General features: G+C 36.3%; 1 protein-coding gene across 7 annotated transcripts in view; it reads right to left on the bottom strand.

Annotated features, from left to right (window-relative positions):
* Window positions 1-19,607, bottom strand: part of DACH1 (dachshund family transcription factor 1) — a 492,594-nt gene that overhangs the window by 223,530 nt on the left and 249,457 nt on the right. For 5 of the 7 annotated variants that reach the window (XM_075918909.1, XM_075918907.1, XM_075918908.1 and 2 more), the window contains exon 3: window positions 18,147-18,308. The exons of the other annotated variants lie outside the window; for them this stretch is intronic. In XM_075918909.1, the coding sequence (XP_075775024.1) occupies window positions 18,147-18,308 (162 nt within the window). The remainder of the gene's footprint in view (window positions 1-18,146; window positions 18,309-19,607) is intronic. 7 annotated transcript variants of the gene reach the window in all.

The raw sequence follows: 19,607 nt of genomic DNA, 5'->3' as shown, positions 1-19,607 counted from the left end.
AGTATTCAAGCTTGCACAGAGATTTTATTCACTTTGAAAGCTTATTTCTTTTGCCAACAAAGATTGGTCAAATGAAAGATATTACCTCACATACCTTGTCTCTCTAATACCTTGGTAATAGCAAAGTTACAATAACTCTGAATATATTAAAAAGAATGTAACTAGAGTCTGGACCTCCCTCAGGACCTGACCAGTCCCAGACAATGGGGTTTTCCAGATCAATGATGGTCTGGGGGAGGAGAGAATGCCAGTCTCTCCGTTGGGTTTCTCTCTGCAGCTACCTGGCACCCCTGCCCTTGCCTCCCTGACTGTGGCAGCCCTGTGGGCTTGCAGCCCTATGAATTCCAGTGACCCTGGCCGCCCCACTGGTCCTATGAGCTCTAGTGTCCCCACTGGCCCCACAAGTTCCAGCAGTGGCCCTGCTGGAACTCACGACCCCACCAGCTGTGGGCTCTGCAGTTTCCCCCTTCCTGGCTTCGCTGGCTATAGGCTTAGTGGCCCCTCCACCCCCAGCCCCACTGGCTGCAGACTCAGCAGTCCCCCTCCCCTTCCCCCCAAGGATTTTGGCAGCCCCGGTGGCTTCCTGGCCTGCTGCAGTGCAAGCTCTGCTGCTGGCACACCCTCTGGCTTCCCAGTCTGTCTGGCTATGGGATCTAGTGCCCCATGGTCTCTTCTGTTCCGAAGGCCATGGCAGCAAGCTCTGCTCCCATCCAACAGTAACCTCTGTGCTGGGGCTCTATAGTCAGCAACATCGGTGGTCCTACCAGACTAGGAATATTGCCAGACCAGAGAGTCTGAGACAACAGAGATGCAACCTGTAGTAAAAATATTTTTTGAGTAAGCTGTTTGTGATTCTACCACATCATAAGCAGGAAACATCATAAATTTGTTACAGGCAACTGGACACAACTGATTAGTTTAGTTAATCAATACATAATAGGAACATTGACAAATGACAGAACAGACCCTGAAGTCACATAATCTGCCTGAAGTATAGTTCCATAAATCCAATATCTGAATAATGCAACTAAAGTTGCAAGAATTCAAATGCCTTTAAATTATGGGGAAATTCAGGCTCTCATATGTATGTATCATATCTATGGCACCTAATAAGATTTTCTGTGTTTATTCTGCAGTTCAAATATAAAGATTTCTTTCCTTATTCTGAGCTTGGGTTTTGGGAAAAGTCCCCCATCTTAAGTCACCACATGGAACTACTACCATTCAATATCTGTTTTTACATCCACCATATGTATAGTAGTTACTAGGTAGGTTATAGTCCCATAGACTTATACCTTTCTGAAAAAAAATATTTTAGGTTGAAATTTTTCATTCTTAATCTCAGCTCAAAGATGATGTTTTGTAAGACTTGCCCAATATTAATTCACATATTGTGTACCAGAAGAGTGAGAACGAAAATGCATTTTATTCTGTAAAAAAAGATTAAGCCTTTTTGCATCTCCTTAACTCGGTAATGAGTTTACAAATTGAAATTTTTTGCAAGTTGAAATTTTATAAAAAAACAAAACCAGAGTTATAAATTACTAAGAATTAGTTTTTATCCCACACAGCCTGAATTTTTCACTACATTCACATTTTTACTGCATACCACAGGAAAATCTAAATATAAATTATGTAGTTTTGTGCTAATGTTTCCCAATAGATTTTTACAATTGCTTAAATACAAAATAAAATCAGTAGAGAAATTAATATTTTAAAATCCTTCTTTTTAGAGAGAGAAAAATCAAATACCAAACCCTTTTTTTAATATAGTGTTGAGATTATAATTTTTGGCTGAAGTTCTTCAATTTGATCCCTGCAGATGAACCCTCGTGACTGTTTAGAACTCATAGGAACTTTATTTATATGTAGCAGCACCTATGGTGCATTATTAGTTGCATGTATTATTCATCATAATATGCTAGAGACCCAATTCTTCATTCGAACATGCATAAATATTTCCAAGTGACGTAAATTGAATTTCACAGATGTACCAAAATGTAAGAATGAGATAATGTGACAAAAAGGTTCTTAGAGTTTGCATGTGATGACTTAAATATCCTATAGGATAAGATACCCTTTCTAGTAGACTGGCAGCATTTTTAAACAGCGCTCACTCACATCAAGGTGAGATTTTCTGAGGAGAAGGGAACATGCATGAGTTAAATACATTTGCAATATCTATCCCTGAGGAGAAATACCTGCTGAAGTGTTATCTGGCTCTTTTCAAGCCTACCGTATTTCACAGTCTAGCACAATTGTGGTGTGCATTGTAGAAAATCAAGATACAGAGAAAAAAGAAAATTCACATGGAAAACAAAATTCCATTTCATTTTAAACACAACTTCGGCGTCTCATTCTAAACAATAGTTTTACAGAAGATCACAGACTAGAAAATTAAAGCCATGAGTAATCCATAGCCCACAATTGGCTCATTTAAGGTTCTAATGTGTATTTTTTTCTGTATAAGTTTGTCTCTTATCACTTTCAATAAGACACTCAACATTGTAAAGAGAAGGACATTGCCAACAGCATTTTCAATCGTGGGAGCGATATATTCAAGTGCAATCAATAAAAACAACGCAGGGCCTGACAAACAACTAGTCAAAGAAATCATTTTTTCTCAGATACTTAGCAGTATCCTTTTAAAGTAATTGCTTTTGGTCAATGTTACTTGTTATCATTTGGTCTGCTCTTTTATTGAAATAGCATAGATGTCATTTCCATTAATATTTCAGCTGTGTATGTTGGTTTTCAAAGTCCATACTCCACAAAAAAGTAGAATTTTTGTTTCAATTTTGGTCAATTAACAAAAACTCTAAAGTATTATAAAACAGGAAATACCACACAATCTATTCTAAAATGAAAGTCTAAGACACTGATTATTGTACATAATGTTGGACAACTTTTTACGCTCTGTGCAAAAATAACAGAAGACGAGACTTTGCCCCAGTGATTCACTGTCAGGAAATAGTATCAGCACAGAAATATGCTCAAAATTCTGCTTATAATAATGGGATCAATATTAATGGAGCACATTCAGGTTTATCTATAGCGTGATTTACTGAACTTAAAAAAACCTCTTATTTCTAAAGTCCTGTTTCTGACGCAGCATGGGAATTGTTCCTTTGCTCTGTGATCATTTGAATATCTTATGTCCACAAAATATTGAAAAGACACAGTTCAGCATGTAAGGGTATAGTGAGGATACAAAATTAGATTAGGCTATACATAGAACACATCTTTTCTCTTGTATGGAGGCCTTCGAAACTGCCTAGTTATGCTTTGTAGTAAATGTTCTGGAATGCTGCCAAGGCACTTCCAAACATTTCTGAGTTCACTTTTCCAAAGAACTCTTTTAAAAATCAATTAGTAGTGAAAGTCTTTCAGATGCAACTGTTTTAAAATGTCAAGCTTGTATTTTCCTTTTTTTTTCCTGTTGTGCATTAATGACAATATTTTGAAAACTTTATATTAAATTGATCATATTCTGTACTTAAGCCTGTAAAGAGAACACTATGTGCAGGGGATTTAAAAAATATATATAAAACAAAGTTCATTCTTTTTCAAGAAATAAACAAACAAATAAATAAATAAGCTGAGAGAGAGATGCTATAATTTTCTTAAACCTGAATACCCAAGACATTTGTATTGATCTCAGGATGATAAATGTTTTTATCATTGTAGGTCAACTATAGAAAAAATAAGAACACTGTATAGAAATTCCGGGATTGAAGTATTTTAAAACCATACTGCACAAATGTTTTAGGAGACCAATTGTAAGTATTGGAGAGGAAGACTGAGTTAGTAAAAGTGTAGAAAAATTACTTACTGCTTTATATTTTATTTATAAAAATGTATAAACTGCACAAATGTAACATGGAACATTCTCACCAAAGCTTTCCAATTAAAAGGAGCTTTTCAAATCATAGAATGTGTCACTGCTCTCTATAGCATAGCTAAGTAGATGTTTTGGCTTTTCTGTGGTATGACACACATGACAGAAGACAGATACACCTTATTATGGAAAAGTTAAATGTATATATCATAACTATGTCACATAATACTTTTTCACTGTTTTGTTCAGCTAATTATCCAAAAGGCTTACGTACATAGCAATGAATTGAAATCAGTTTTTTATGTGTAACACATTTATATTAATTGGTTTGTCCTTTCAAGTTGTGTTTATCTCTTCATTTCCATCACAGTTTCAAAGGTCACTCAGTTCCATTTATAAATCCAACGTGACAGAGATTAGTAAAAGAAAAAAAAGGAACAACTAAATGAGTGCATCATCACACAATCATACATCTCACAATTCATTTGTCATATTAATATATAATGCTGTCAAATGCTTACTGGTAAATTTGTTTGCCATCATCAAAAATATTTCTCCTGATAAACTATACTGATTAAGTTATATATTAAAACATATTGGCTACATCTAGACTGGCATGATTTTCTGGAAAAGTTTTCTGTTAAAAGCATTTTCAGAAAAGAGCGTCTAGATTGGCAGGGACACTTTTCCGCAAAAGCACTTTGAAGCACTAGAAGCGCTTTTCACCATTTTCGCGATCGGGGCTTTTTTGCAGAAAACAAATCTCAGCTGTCTACACTGGCCCTTTTGCGCAAAAGGGACTTTTGCCCAAACGGGAGTAGAATAGTATTTCCGCAGAAAGCACTGATTTCTTACAGTAGGAAGTCAGTGCTTTTGCGGAAATTCAAGAAGCCTGTGTAGACAGCTGGCAAGTTTTTCCAGAAAAGCGGCTGATTTTGAGAATCACTGTATTACACTTTCATCCCCTGGACCCAAGCCTGACTGAAATCTGAATGTTTTAAAAAAATCATTGTATGTTCATGTACTCATAAAGTTCATCACACAGTTAAAATTCTGTAGAGTGACTACAGAACCAGACACTATCTCTCCAAAAGCCTCAAGATTAATTTCTAATATACATGAGAATCATAATTATGTACTATTTTATTTGCAGTATCAGAGAACAGGAGATCTGGCTGCATAAGTGAAATCAACCAGGGATGCTGTGAGGCTAAAGCAGTTAAAAAGGGATCAGTTATTAAGTGGCTCAACATTTCTCTGGTGTATTTGTTTTGGCTTAAGCTTAGTCAGAAGTAAATCAAAAGTTATATTCTAATGTAAATGTTTTTTTCTAAATAAATAACCAATCTCTAGAAGTTGTGTTATTTATGTGACAGAAATACAGAAACTTTTTTTTTAATCAAGCCTTCTCTATGGTCTCTTTGGGTTACAGTTTTAAAAGCACCTAGGTGAGTTAGTGATAGAAATGTAGCCGTGTTAGTCTGGTGTAGCTGAAACAAAATACAGGACTATGTAACACTTTAAAGACTAACAAGATGGTTTATTAGATGATGAACCATCTTGTTAGTCTTTAAAGTGCTACATAGTCCTGTATTTTGTTCTAGGTGAGTTAGTCATCTAAGTACCATTTTGAAAAGCAAAGGACATTTAGATCCTAAGGTTCATTGAAAGTCAATGAGTGCTAGTTTCAAGGTATTCAGCTCTCCATAGTCATACATAAGCTCTTTTTAAAAAGTATTATGGGTTTTGTGTCTTCTGAACGGATGTCACTGTGTAACTTATACCAATGAGAGGCACATCAGAGAACAAGAAGGGTAAAATGAATTTAAAAAAAAGACAAGTGTACAGGTCTGGAGAATAGATAAAAAAAAAAGTTAAAAGAGCCCCTCTTCCCTTAATGCTGTTCCCTTTATAAAATGGACCAGCCATCTCCCAGAACTTGAAAACAATTCTGATAAATAATCAATAGTATTCTTCCTAAAAAGGGCAGCCACTAGCTAGTGGCTACTGTGACCTGTCTTTTGGTTTACTCTGAGCCCTTGACCCTAGCTGAAGTGAGCAGCCTTGATAGTGTACTGAATACATCTGAAAACTCACAAGAAAGAAAGTATTTTGAAAATATAATATATAGGATTTTTTCCTTAATGGGACTGATTAACTCTCCCACTCCCCAGAACATGTCTTAGGCCATGTCTATGTTAGGCCATGAGATATCTAAAGCAATGCCAGCAATCAGATTAGAACTTATATAGAATAACTTTTCTAGCTATTTTCAGCTCCTTTTAAATAAAATCCATAAAAATAATCTATAAATGGTGAATTATCAGATTGGATTATAATAAAAATGTTTATAAAACTGTAGGCATTTTGTTTAGTCTGGACAAATCTTAGTTTTTAAGTAAGACTACAAAATTCTTGCCAGTCCTCTCTTAAGCTGTTCTCTAGAGATAAATTGATGACTTGACAAGAGTTGTAGTGTTTTTAAAATTATTGCAGGTGTAAAATATAATTTTTCTGCTTCTTCTAATTCTTCTATTTATTTATTCTTAAAATCTTGGTCATATAAATCACATGAGATCTCTTTTAAAAATGTAATTATTTAAGAATGCTCATCAACTCACATTTCTCTGTCCTTTGGCCTCAATTTAACAAAAAAAACTACCATTGGTCTTTCTCTTTTTTTGTCCCTATGCAGATTATAGCCCTCTAGCCCACAAATGACCCCAAGGAAGTAAGTACACTTCTTGGCTGAACAATTTATCAACAGCTTGAAGTGACAGGAATGGTGATTCAATCCCGCATCTCAGCATATCAGATGTAGGCCACATTCCTCAGTCTGAGGAACCAGAGAGGAAAAGAGTCCCTGTCGCATTTGCCCTTTCATAGAGATGGAAATATTATTAGAAAGGACATAAACAGACTAATTAAATCACAGCAGTATGGCTGAGATGACAGCTGGTACAGCGTGTGACTGAGCCGATCCATATCTGTGAGCAGGAGGCACTTCACTTCCAATCCATTCGCTATTAGGTGCTCTCAGGCTTGCTGTGCAGACATTAAATAATAACATATCATTTCCAAGGCTAAAATGATTTAAAGAAATAAAAAGGCTTTCTAACCAAAAAAATCTTTTGTGCAACAGGGAAAAAAAGGAAAAAAAGAATAAAGGGGGAAAATCATTTACCATGTAGTTCTGTTTTTGAGATAAAGATGTAATAATGCCATTACCTTTCATCAGCAGGATCCTTGAAAATCAACACTCTTTGCTTATCATGCTGTGAAATACAAATAGAGCTAAAGGCATGGTCCACAAGGCACTGCTGCAGCTATATTAACTAACAGATCTGCTCTTTGTGAAAGAAACCGTATCCGTTTCATTAGTGCAGACTCTAATTCAAAACTGTTGAAAATGAACTGCACATACTGTTTTAATAACAACATTCCTAGTCGTTATCAAACTAGTAATTCTCTCAGCACTGAATAAATGCAAGGGTCCGTGTTTCCATTATGACCTGCTGTTAAAGAAAACCATGCTAAAATCCTTTCTATTCCCTCCTGTCTGCCTTGTCAAGATTCACTATTGTCTCCATCTTCACTGTCAAAAATATGCACAGATGCTTTTCAAGGTATTGTCTCTTCACTTCACATTAAATTATTCAATGGTTTTTTATCATTTTAATCAATTCATGTACTATTAAGATATCAGTTGGTTGAGCTGTGCAAAAATGTGCTTTTCTCACCTGGATACAAAGTCACAATGCTACACTTCACATGAAATACAATTTTCTATGTAAAATACAATGTTCACCCAAAACACAAAAGGCCAAATTGAATGCAAAGGTTTAATTGTTTCTGCAATATAAAAAAATGCACGAGGCTGTGCAAAACCTGGATTTTTCAGAGATCATGTAGCCTCCTCTCTAGTTTGTACAGAAGAGTAGACAGACAGCATTTCCTATTTAATTTAGCCCTAATACATTTGTGTACTCACATAAGTCTATGGCAAAACACTTATACTATTAAAATTTATGTAGACATTAAAAAGTTGGCTCCTGCTTCTGCCTCGGCGCAGAACATAAGAACTGCCACACTGCGTCAGACCATTGTTTATCTTGCTCAGTATCCTGTCTCTGACAATGGCCCACACCAGAGCTTCAATGGGATTGTACAGAACAGGGCAATTATGGAGTGATCCATCTCTAGCTTCCACTTTCAGCCTCTGACAGTGAGAGGTTTAGGATCACCCTGAGCAGGAGGTTGAATCTCTGATTGTATTGACTAATAGCTACTAATGGACTGAGCCACCCTGAAATTTCCTTTTTTTGAACGCAGTTATACTTCTGACCATCACAATGTCCCATGGCATTGAATTCCTTAAATCAGTTGTGTACAGTGTGAAGAAGTAAACCCACTGTTTATTAAGTCATCAGGTGTCCCTATTTTGTATTGTGTGGAAGTGTAAATAATACTTCTCTATTCACTATTTCCATACCATTTGTGATATTATAGATTTCTATCACAACTCCCTTAGTCATCTGCTTTCTAAATTCAACCACCCTAATTTTTTCAGGCTCTCTTTGTACAGAAATCACTCTGCACCATTGACCATCTTTGTTGATCTTCACTGAATCTTTTCCAATTCCTTTTTGATATGGGACAATCAGGAGTAGATACAGTATTTAAGGTGTGAATTCATTGTGTACTTGTATAGTGGTATTATGATATTTTTTCCTTTCCTAATAGCTCCTAACATGTTAACCTTTATGATCTCCACTGAACACTGAATGGACATTTTCAGAGTACTATGCACAGTGATTCCAAAATCTCTTGCTTCACTGTAACCAGTTAATTTAGAACACATCATTATATATGTGTAGTTGGGATTATTTTTCCCATGTGTATGCATTTCCACTTTACAATATAGATTTTCTTCTGCAATTATGTTGCCAAGTCACCCAGTTTAGTGAGATCTTCTATAACCCCTCACAGTCTTTCTTGGATTTAATAATCTTGAATAAATTTCCCATTATACTGCTCACCCCCTTTTCCAGATTATTTATGAATATGCTGAACAGAACAGGTTCCAGTACAGATCTTTCCTTTTCACCTCTCCCCATTATGATAACTAATCATTTATTTCAGCAGTGTGGGTCCTCTGGCATGTGGACTGTTTGTCAGATGATTAGTTTACCGAAGATCTGCAGGCACAACAGCTCGCAATTCCCAGTGGCTGCAGTTTGCCATTCCCAACCAATGGGAGCTGTGGGAAATGCAACCTGATGGTCCCCCAATTCCTGAAGCTCCCATTGGCAAGGACAACAAACTTCTGGTGTGCCAGAGGTTCCCCACCCCGACTGATTTATACTTCTATTTCCTATCTTTCAACAAGTTACTGATCCATGAGAGTACCTGGCCTGCTATCCCAGAGCTACTTAGTTTCCTTAACAGACTTTACTAAGGATCCTTGTCCAAAGGGGGCTGGGAAGAATTGTAATTTCAATGACCATTTCCTGGTTAGACAAGCACAGCAGTGCCTTTGGGCATGCTGCAGCTATGTCGATTTAATTAAGACACTGGATTTTTATGCTTAAGAAAGTTGCTTTCCAGCTCAGTCAGCAGCTGGTGTTTTATTCAGCATGGCGCCCATAAAAACTGTGTAATTCTATTTGATATTTTGTTTTTAAACATGTAGAAATATATATTATAATATATATAGTATTATATTTAAATTACAGTATTATAATACTATTATAATATTATTATAGCATTATAATAGTATTATATTTAAATTATAGCCTTTGGTCATATATGTGTAGCATGCTTTCCTGTCTCAAACAAAAAAGAAAAGTATGTTTTATGATAGTAATTCAACTTGAATATGGTAAATGCATTTTCATTGGTCACCTACCTAAAAAGGCATGTTATTTTCTCAAAAAAATAATAATAATGTATTTTAGTGTCTTGTTATTTTAGCTGCATTTCTTACCTCAGACTCATGATCACAAATTACAGGAAGATTTAGCAAATACAGCTTAAAATTCTTAATACAGCATGCTCAAAATATCATGTGTATTTAATTATCCAGTCATTAGTGGCAATAAATACTATAGAAGCAAAGGCAAATTGGTAGTTTCACATTTCCAAATTATGATTTCAAGTTTCTTTATAAATAAAGGAAAAACAAAAAATAGCATTAACAATAGGACATGTATAGTGAAAATATGCAAAATGAATATTGCCCAATTATTTTTAGTCCTTGAAGTAGTTAGAAATAATAGAAATACAATTCAACATTTTTAAATACAATTACATACAATTAATTTTAAAATAAACTAAGGACAGTTGTATAGTAGAGGGTAGACTACAATATTCATTTAGTGGCTTTTGCGTCTACATCTTTTAAAGCATGTTACCACTTACAGTAAACCACAGAGGTAAAAGTGCTCTGTGAGGACTGATAACTTATTTACTTATATAAAGTCAGAACAATGCTGAAAATACAAAGTTGACTTGCAAATAATTTTCTAGATTGTGACATGAAAATTTCACCCACTGTTTGGAGTTTGCAATTTGCGTATCTTTTTCCGAAACCCTCCTGCAGTGTAGACATAGCCTTAGCAACTCAAAGAGTTTCAATAAAAAGAATGGGAAACATGGGTTATCAGGAAACCATTGACTATTTTGAGTGTCCTACACTAGTAGATTAACACTGTTTTAAGGCTTGGCATTCAATAGGACAATTCATTTTTCCACAGTACTGCATTTTAACTAAAAAACCAGTGTCTAGTGTCCTGTAGACCACCAAATAATCTGTTTCTGGTACCTCTGTGCATTCCCAGGGAACAGCTTTATGAAAGCATTCCTTTTAACTTGAAATGTGATGTGTTCAACATCTAACATATGTCCTTAAGGCTCTATGACTATCTCTTTGCTAGCACCTAGACAGCACTTTTCATCACAGAGGTTTACAGAAGTAGAGACATGTCATTGTCAAGCATTCATGATATCCTATGGCACAGAAGCAATTTTTTAGGTATAGGCCTGTTCCTAAAACTTTATAGGAAAGGGTGATCCTGATAGATCTCACATTAAACACTACAATTCTCAACAAGACAAATACAATTTCAGAAAGAAAATCTCCCTCATAAGATTTTTCATTCTGAAATTGTCTTTGCCTTGTTTTCAACTTTGCAAATATACAGTTTTAAAAAATTGTTTAAATGCCAGTCCACGCGGGAAATGTGCTTGTTACAATTAAGAACAGCAGAAAATAATATATATTAACAACAATATAAACAGGAAAAAAACTTTCAGTGTTTAAACTGTTAAGCACTAGTAAAATTCTTATGAACTAGTGATACTGTCATTGAACTGGAGACAGTTTTAGAATAAGCTTGCTCTGGCTTTTTCACCCTACAATTTGGAATCTGCTCACAGTACTGCCAGCTTAACCAAAAAGGATTAACTCTCATATCCAACTGAGAACACAGATAATTCTCGGTAATTGGTAAAAAATGAAGATGAATGGGGCTGAGAGATAAGGAGCAATTAGCTCATCAGCAGTTACAGCTGTGCACTCAATCCGGATCCATCTCTTGAGTCCCGGCCCCTTTTAAAGAACCCAAGCAGAATAAGCGTAGGACACCTCCTCTCCAAAAAATTGCTATACCTGCCCATCATTCCTCTCTCTTTCATTCTATTTCCTCACTATACAAAGACACCTGTCATAGCATTCTTTGTAAATTACTACCTCTCCCAGGACCTGTGTCTACAGCCAATCTTCTTTTTAAACTTAAAAAAAATCAGAACCAAATGACTACTGTAGACACTCTTAAGTTCCCTGTCAATCGTTTCATTATAGCAGCATCATCTGTTTGAAAATATAAGCAATTCCCTCATCTAATTATAGAGAGGATTTGAGGTTCATTAACATTGCCAAGGCAGAGAATCAGATGTGCAACTGCAGAGCTGTGCTCAGTGGCCTGCATTCTCTGTTTCCTTTTATTTGCTTTCTCAAGGTCTCCAAGACTTTTTCCTGAAACCATAAAAGTAATTCTTTCCTTCAGAATAGACATGTGTGTTTAGAGAAAGGAAATGACCACATTTTGCACAGTTCTATTATTGGGAGAGGTCACTAGAGAAAAATAATTTCATCTCAATGTCTTTTTCACTCTTTTTTGGAAAAGAGAAGGGATAATGTTAAGCAAGGCAGTCGTTGATTTCAGACAACAGAACTTGGCTTTCCTTACACACGTCTCAGAGCTTAAATGCTATACGCTGATATGGATAAAAAGGAAGCCTAAAATGTTAAGGGCACCTCTTAATTTTCGACACATTTTGTGGTTGTTTACAGAATGTTATGCTAGATAAGTGTAAAATACTGTCTTGTATTTCCTAATTGTGTTTAGAAACAGAGAACACCAAAGTCTTTATGGTTGCTTCACTTCCTTAAAGAAATAATAGCAAGTTTTTTGGTATGAATATAATTTAAACAATAACATTTTCTAGGGACATCTGTTTTGAGATCACTTTTTGAATAGATATGAACTCATTTCCTACTAAGAAAGTAATTTACTATTGTTGATAGCTGTTTACAAGTTCCATGAGTCAGATATTAGCTAGTGGCAAAGGTCCTCTCAACTCCTTGGAGTATTCCCTAGACCATGTACATAGTATTTTAATCATGGAAAATGTTAAAGGAAGCAAAAACACAGGGACTTTTCCTACTAACTTACAGTTTTTTAAGGCTAGCTCAGAAAATTATTTTAAATGAATTTACTTTTGAAGATTTAATCTCTTTTAGTACTCTTTATTAATGAAGTATGACAGTAAGCACAGTAAGTGTTTAAAAACAGCAAAACAAGTGACATGATAATTGTATTATATTTTGGCATATACTCCTCAAATATACAGTATGTTCATAATTCACTACCATTAAAATAAAAGGATTACTGATCATAATAATAGAAGATATGTTAATACAGCAACAGAAGGAAAAAAAATATTTCAACTAAATTTAAAGTTTGACCTTGTAAATTTTCTTCCTTTAATACTGCATTTATAAGAGCATAATCCTACAAGCAGTAGAGCTTTGAATGCCAGTTTATGTAGATAGTTCTTTAAACAAAAAAAAATAATTTATATGGCCTGAATGTTGTGTGCAGATTTGCCACTAAAAAGAATCCAGGACATTTTTCCTTCTTATCTGCTATGTAGCTCATATCAGCCAACCTGTCAAAAGACAGTACTTGATATAAACAAGAGATTGCAAAGACATCTCAGTAATCAATATTAGGATGGCTACAGTATGGAAGCCCAAACCACTGCATATCATTTGTCTCAGCATCTATTTCTATGACCAAATGAAGCATTAATTCAAATCATAAATCTATGGTGATTTAAATCTGGGAATGAGCACCTGCCTGCTTTAATGATTTATTTTGTACATTTCAGTAAGCAGGAGATTTGTCCATATGAACTGACAGGTCACCTTCAGATGCCAGCAGCAGACTGTTTATCACCATGCAGACTAGCATCTCATCTTAGCAAGTAAATATTAAACTAAAAGAATCCAATTGATTGTGGATGGGGGAGAAAGGCGTAGCTGCCATATATTTTACTCAGTGTGCTAATACCTCACTCTGATTCTTCCATGGTTCCTTATTTTTTTCTTCTAAAATGGTAATTCTGGGGGGGGGGGGGGGGAGGATGCAAGCTCAAGGTTACCATATAAAATTGAAGGATATAAAATAATTACTTATTAGTGTCATTGACATTCTTTAATTCCCTTTACTCGCTAGCCTTTTGGCTACCGCTTCAAAGGACCAGTTAATATATTTGTGTAGTGCTGTAGATAACTGAAAAATGTTCAGCCACAAAAACTGACTTCTGTAAGTCATGTTAAGGGTTTGATTAAAGCCAAAAAAGCAAGACATTTCCAAACTAAATCTAACAATGCATACTGGGACTCCATGCTTAACTTACTTTACTTTGCACAGGTAATGCTGGAGCCAGAGATCAGACAATTATCCTCTCCACATGTACTAAATATGGTCTAATAGCACAATATAATGAAATGAGTTACCTTTGTTTAGCAGTAACTCTATTTTTTTTAATATTGCTTGGTCATGTGCATCAAGTGCACATAAAATATACACTGTGAGCAAATTACTTTTATTCATCTTATATCCCTTTCCCCCAGCCCTCAACAATATGTTTAAAATGTGAGTATAGCCATAAATATTGTAACTCACTAATAATGTATGTATCTAATACCCTTAATAAGTTTCAGATGCCTAGATAAAATATTGATTAGATATACAATGCTAACATTTTAAAACACAGGTTTTGGTTGTAATGTGGGAGATTTTTAAAACACAAGTGGGAATGAGGCACCTACTTCCCACTGATGGTTAATCTGAGTTACACTACTCTACCGGCTTTAAAAGTTTCCCTCAGTAATTACAGCAGTTCTTCCAAAGCCTGTTCAGATATTTCTTAGCATAGCATTCGTGTAAGAGCATTGATCAGCCCAGTGCAACAATGAGTGACACCAGAGTATATGGCAATTTTAAGCCATTATGGTTTATTCTGATGACCTAGAATGTTGCATCTGTCATTATTTGACCTAGTATAATTATTTGGGGTTTTTTAATATAATTTCATAAGTGTATATGATGCTACACACTAGGTAAGCCATGGTAAATAGTAATCAAAGTACTGAACCAAGAGGCCTTGAGAAAGTATAATATAGCAGATGATCATATGCCCAAACAAACATACTGTACTAATGGAGGTTTTCTTAAAAACAAGGGAGAAATTAGAACGCTACTATCCATTGTGATGAGGCTGAGGAAGAGTTTCATTATTAAATAGATAAGGCTAAGTCACTAGCAAGCATTCTAAAGATCACAATTAAAAACCTTGCTTTACAAAGGGGGGAGGGAGCAAACTGCAGCTAGAGAGCCACACAAGATGTTTTTACAGTTAAAGTGTGATTTGCACAATCCTTCATGTCCTCCCCAATTCTTCACCTAGCAGATTGGGGGGATGGGTGAAATTTAAGGCTTACCCTGGTAGGGCTAGGGGCTTCTGTCTGGTGTGGGGGAATGTAAGGGCTTCAGCTCCACATAAAGCACCTGACAAGTCTTGGGGCTTCAGCGGAAGCACCAAGCCCCACCACTTTGCAACTGGGCAGGAGCCTTGAGGAGGTGCACCTGGGTCTCAAACTTCTGAGGATTATCAAATGTGGCTTGCAGCATCCCTGCTTTACATATATAATAGTACATGTTTACTACATAAATAACTTGACTGTACCTACACATTGATCACTTTTGATTACAATACTAAACCCCTTTAAAATATGCTTTCCTATCTGCTAATCTGGGGTATAAAAACAATGGTTTTTTTAATCCAGCTAAAAATTATTTTAGCTGCTGTGCCACAGAGACTGTACTCTATTTACTTTGTTGTTAACAGTCAGTAACTTCTGCACTGCCATATAAAAACTGACATATACAAACTTTGTCTCTAGAACTGCTAAACAGGATTACAGTCCCATAGTACAATATTTGAACATGTTATTTCAAATAATGCCTTCATCTGAGACCTGAATTCCAGATCTACTTCCGTTACTACCTCTTCATTCCCCCAGCTGGTAATGCTATCCTCTCATTCTTCCTCACTACCCTATTTTTTTCCTATGCTTCTCTGAGGGCCACCTGCTCTCTCCAACTCACTCTCCAACTCACTCTCCTCAGCTCTCAAAACTTCTCCTGCTGCCTTCCTTTTACTCACCCCTGCTTTCCTGCTAAGAAGACAAGTTGGTTTTTTCCTTTCCTACTGCTCTGGTAATTGTGGTAGCAAACTAGTCAGGGCCTCCTTCTTCACTGTCACTGGAAAAGCATTCTGAAGTGTTGTGGTGGTTTGTTGCTGTTCCTAGAGCAGTTCTTTATTATAAAACCTGACATTCTCTTCATAGGAATTTTCAAGTATACATTTTAGTTCTTTAAAAAATATACCTGCCCAGAATATTTTGGTGCTGCAGTTTATGTTCTATCTGTCTTGCTATGTATTTTAGAAATGTGTGTCTGTCTGTCTATCTGTCCAACTGTGAATCTGTTTATTCAAGAACAACTCCTAAACTGGAAGAGCTAGAATCACCAATGCATATGAACCCTTAGCATAATTTAAAACAAGGTCAAGGTTTGGTTGCACCAGGATAATGGGATGTGCCTGGAATTTAATTGTTTCTCATTCGTTGGAAAGGGAGGGGTCTGGAAGGAAGGAGTTATATTGCGATATGACCACAGTGGGGCAGCAAGGAGCTGGAGATGGGCACTGGGACAGCTATAATCCCATTGGGCCAGCACAGGGAAGGAGGGGGGAAAGGGACACCTATCTATATATGTACATATTTCAGAGAGTTTGTCTATTTGTGTGTTTGTTTGTCTCCCAGCTGGGAGACATGTACCTCTTCCTCTGCTGTGCCTTCTTTAGCTACAGTGGCCATGGAGAGGTGCTTCTACCCTGGCCCCAAGCTGCAGTGGGGAGAAAAGGCTGGGGTTGTCCTCTCTTCCTGCCCAGCCTGCTTACTGAACTTCTCATCCATAGCCCCACCCCAGAACAATTACTTAAATGAAGAAAAGTAAAACTTATTTGCATTAATGCCCTGAAGCAACGCTGGGTAGATCTTTAAGTATTTATATAAGTTGACCACAGGGTTGTCTTTACCCATATGCAGAATATGCAGCTATGTAGGGCACCCTCAAATTTGGGGTACCACTGGGTCTTAATTTCCATCCACCCATTCTTCCTATCCCTGATCTCTGGCACTGCTTCCTCTAGAGAGAATCTAGTTAACTTAAAACTGAAAAGGCAAGTCAGAACATTGCACCTGTGAAAGAGCCATTCAAGTGATAATGAAGCCATTTTACAGACATTTGCCAACCCCAAGTATATGCTGTTAGTTTCTGAATTTACTGTGTTAGTCTACAGGACCTTAGTTTAAAATTTGCTATAAAATATTTCATTAGCATGTTGCTGAAGATTATAAAATCACATCTCTAAGAAATCATCAGGCTGTCTTCTATGAGAGGGGTAGTTTATTAGTACTTTCTAGGGCTCCATAAATCCTGAGGACATCCCTGATTAACTAGAAGTACATGCAGAAGTACACAGAAACAGTAGTCGCTTACTTTTATTTACTTTTAATTATGGAAATCTCCCTCTCCTGAAGTTAACAGGGTTAAGCTTTGCTCCATCTGCAGTGTGGAAGGAGAGGATATGAGAAGGCATACATGCCTGGATCCCCCTGCCTTAAACTCGCCGTCTTCCCACTGGCTGGAGATGGGGGAGAAGGTTATCCCATTGGCTGTCACTTTTATTTATTGTTAGTGAAGGAAAATAGACAATATTTATCCTTCAGAGTAATCTTAAAAAGTCTGAAAGAACATGGGGAGGGTAAAGGAACGTTCTGAAGTGTAAAGAGCCATTTTAGTCCTATATATGCTTGTACTGATTATAGTGTCCTGAACATACATTTTAGTCACTCAATTACTACTTCTATGTTATCTTGTTAGTACTGTCTCAACATCATAAAATGAGTCAGTACAATAAAATGGCATACCAAACCACTATATTGCAGAGGTGTGCGTATGATTAAAGATTTAATCAACAGAAACATTAATGTGTTTTATCAAAACAACAAATGAATATAATGTATTGAAAAAATTCCTTTTTCAAAAGAACAAGAATTGCTGATAATTGTTTAACAAACAAAAAAATCAGTTAATTTAAGAATATGTTCATTAAAATAGGAGAGTAATAGTAAAGCATGGTAATAATTTATTGGGTATGTATGTTTTCCTTTTGTCACAGGGTACCTGAAACTGTGGAATATTTTGTTTTCAAGCTACTATTCTGAATTACCTAAAGTCGATATTGAGTACTGTGAGTAGGAGACATGGTAAAATTTTGCTCTGACACCATCATCTGTCACCCTACCTGTACTTTGAAAAAAAGAACTCTTAGCAATCAAACTGCTTTCTTCCCTGGACAATATTAACTGGGCTCTGAAGTAGCCTGATACAAAGAAAGGATGTTCTTATAATAGTAATAAAGTCAAGTACTCTTGTAAAAGTCAACTACAAAAAAAAAAAAAAGAACTAAACAGGCACAAAAGTGACTTGCAAATATGCCACATTTTCCCAAAATCAAATGTTTAATGTCCAGGGAGGAGGAGTATCAATGTAGTAAGGTTCATTATGGACATGTATGTATGTATGTAATATTTACTTCCAAAACTTACCAACACTGGAATTCAGATCTCCATTCTCAGACTCTGCGCCATGCTGGTTATTATTGGCATGATAGTTGGACATAGCTTCTAATTTGATTTTTTTCACTTTCATTGCTTCTGCTATGGCTGCATTGGTAGCAGCTGCTGCTGCTGCAGCTGCTGCTGTCAAACCTACAAAGAAATATGAATGAAACTTAATATACGTTATACTATGACTCTTCATTAGTGTAAGGCTTGAAACTGTTACTCTTCCTTCATCATTTACTACATAATTAGCAGAGGGTATTACTGAATAAAATTAATTCTTATTTGCTTAGGAGACTGTTTACTTTTTAATATAGAATGCATAGCATGCTATGTAAATAGTTACTTATATTCATGTGAATTCACAAAATCATCTCTAATAGCAGTCAGAATACAACTGCACCTACAAATATATCTGTTTGTAACCCCAACTTCACCAGCAAACCATGTATCTAACTGCAAAGGTGCATGCAAATAAATATACCTGAAACACACTGTGGATGCAAAGCTATGTTTAAAACATCAGAGGACAAGCTAAAAATTAGGGCCATAGAATTTGAATATCATATTAATGACTAATAAGTAATATTCACAATTAATGCATTCTTTCTGAGCTCACATAAAATTCCAAGTTACTCTAGTGGACTAAATGGGGCATACTAAGACAGCCATAGCTTTCTTAAAGAAAGAAAAAGTTGGCATTGCAGATCATAGAAAAATACATAATGATTTACAATGCTACAACCTAAAATCAGGCTTAGACCTCAAGGCCTCTGTGCTGGAGACATCTCCTGCACACCAGCCTCTACCAAGCCACTTTCTTGCAATCCAAGATCTACATCTCCTATGATAAATTCTCCAGTGCCAGACAAAAGCTCAACATCCAGCCATACTTGTGAAACACTATATTGTAACCTGTTAATGAGCTTCCTGTCAAGAATGATTGGTGAACTGCACAATTTTCATTCATCACACTCCATTCAGTCTTTGTCCAATGCCCTGAGTACAGGGCAATGCATAGTTGTGTCACGCCTTGAGCAGCCCAGGGGAAAAATTTTAATTCACAGACTCACAATTCCTTTCCTGTTCTCCTCTTCCTCCTGCAAAGGCAAGCTAACAGTTGTCTTGCAGGTGCCCCCTTGAGTGGTATGTTGGGAAATGGTGGGAGATACACCTCTATCCACTCATTGCCCCTCTCCATGTATCAGGAGCTTTCCAACCCTACCCTTGAACTAATAGACAGAGATGAGGGTCTCACTCCCCCTTAGGAAAGCACAGATACTACAGGCTCAGTAGGGTCCCAGCACCTGGAAATAAGTGAAGAGGGCAAAATCTAAGTTTTTCTTTTTAAGTAAGTTTCTATCCTTCCTGATTGTGAAGAAAAGCTTGAAAGCATGACTCAAGGTTAGCTAGTATAGTGATGTCTGCCTGAGTCTGCAGACAGCA

This window comes from Pelodiscus sinensis, chromosome 1 (genome assembly GCF_049634645.1).
Source record: "Pelodiscus sinensis isolate JC-2024 chromosome 1, ASM4963464v1, whole genome shotgun sequence".
NCBI lineage: Eukaryota > Metazoa > Chordata > Testudines > Trionychidae > Pelodiscus > Pelodiscus sinensis.
This window is presented reverse-complemented; position numbering and strand designations above follow the sequence as displayed.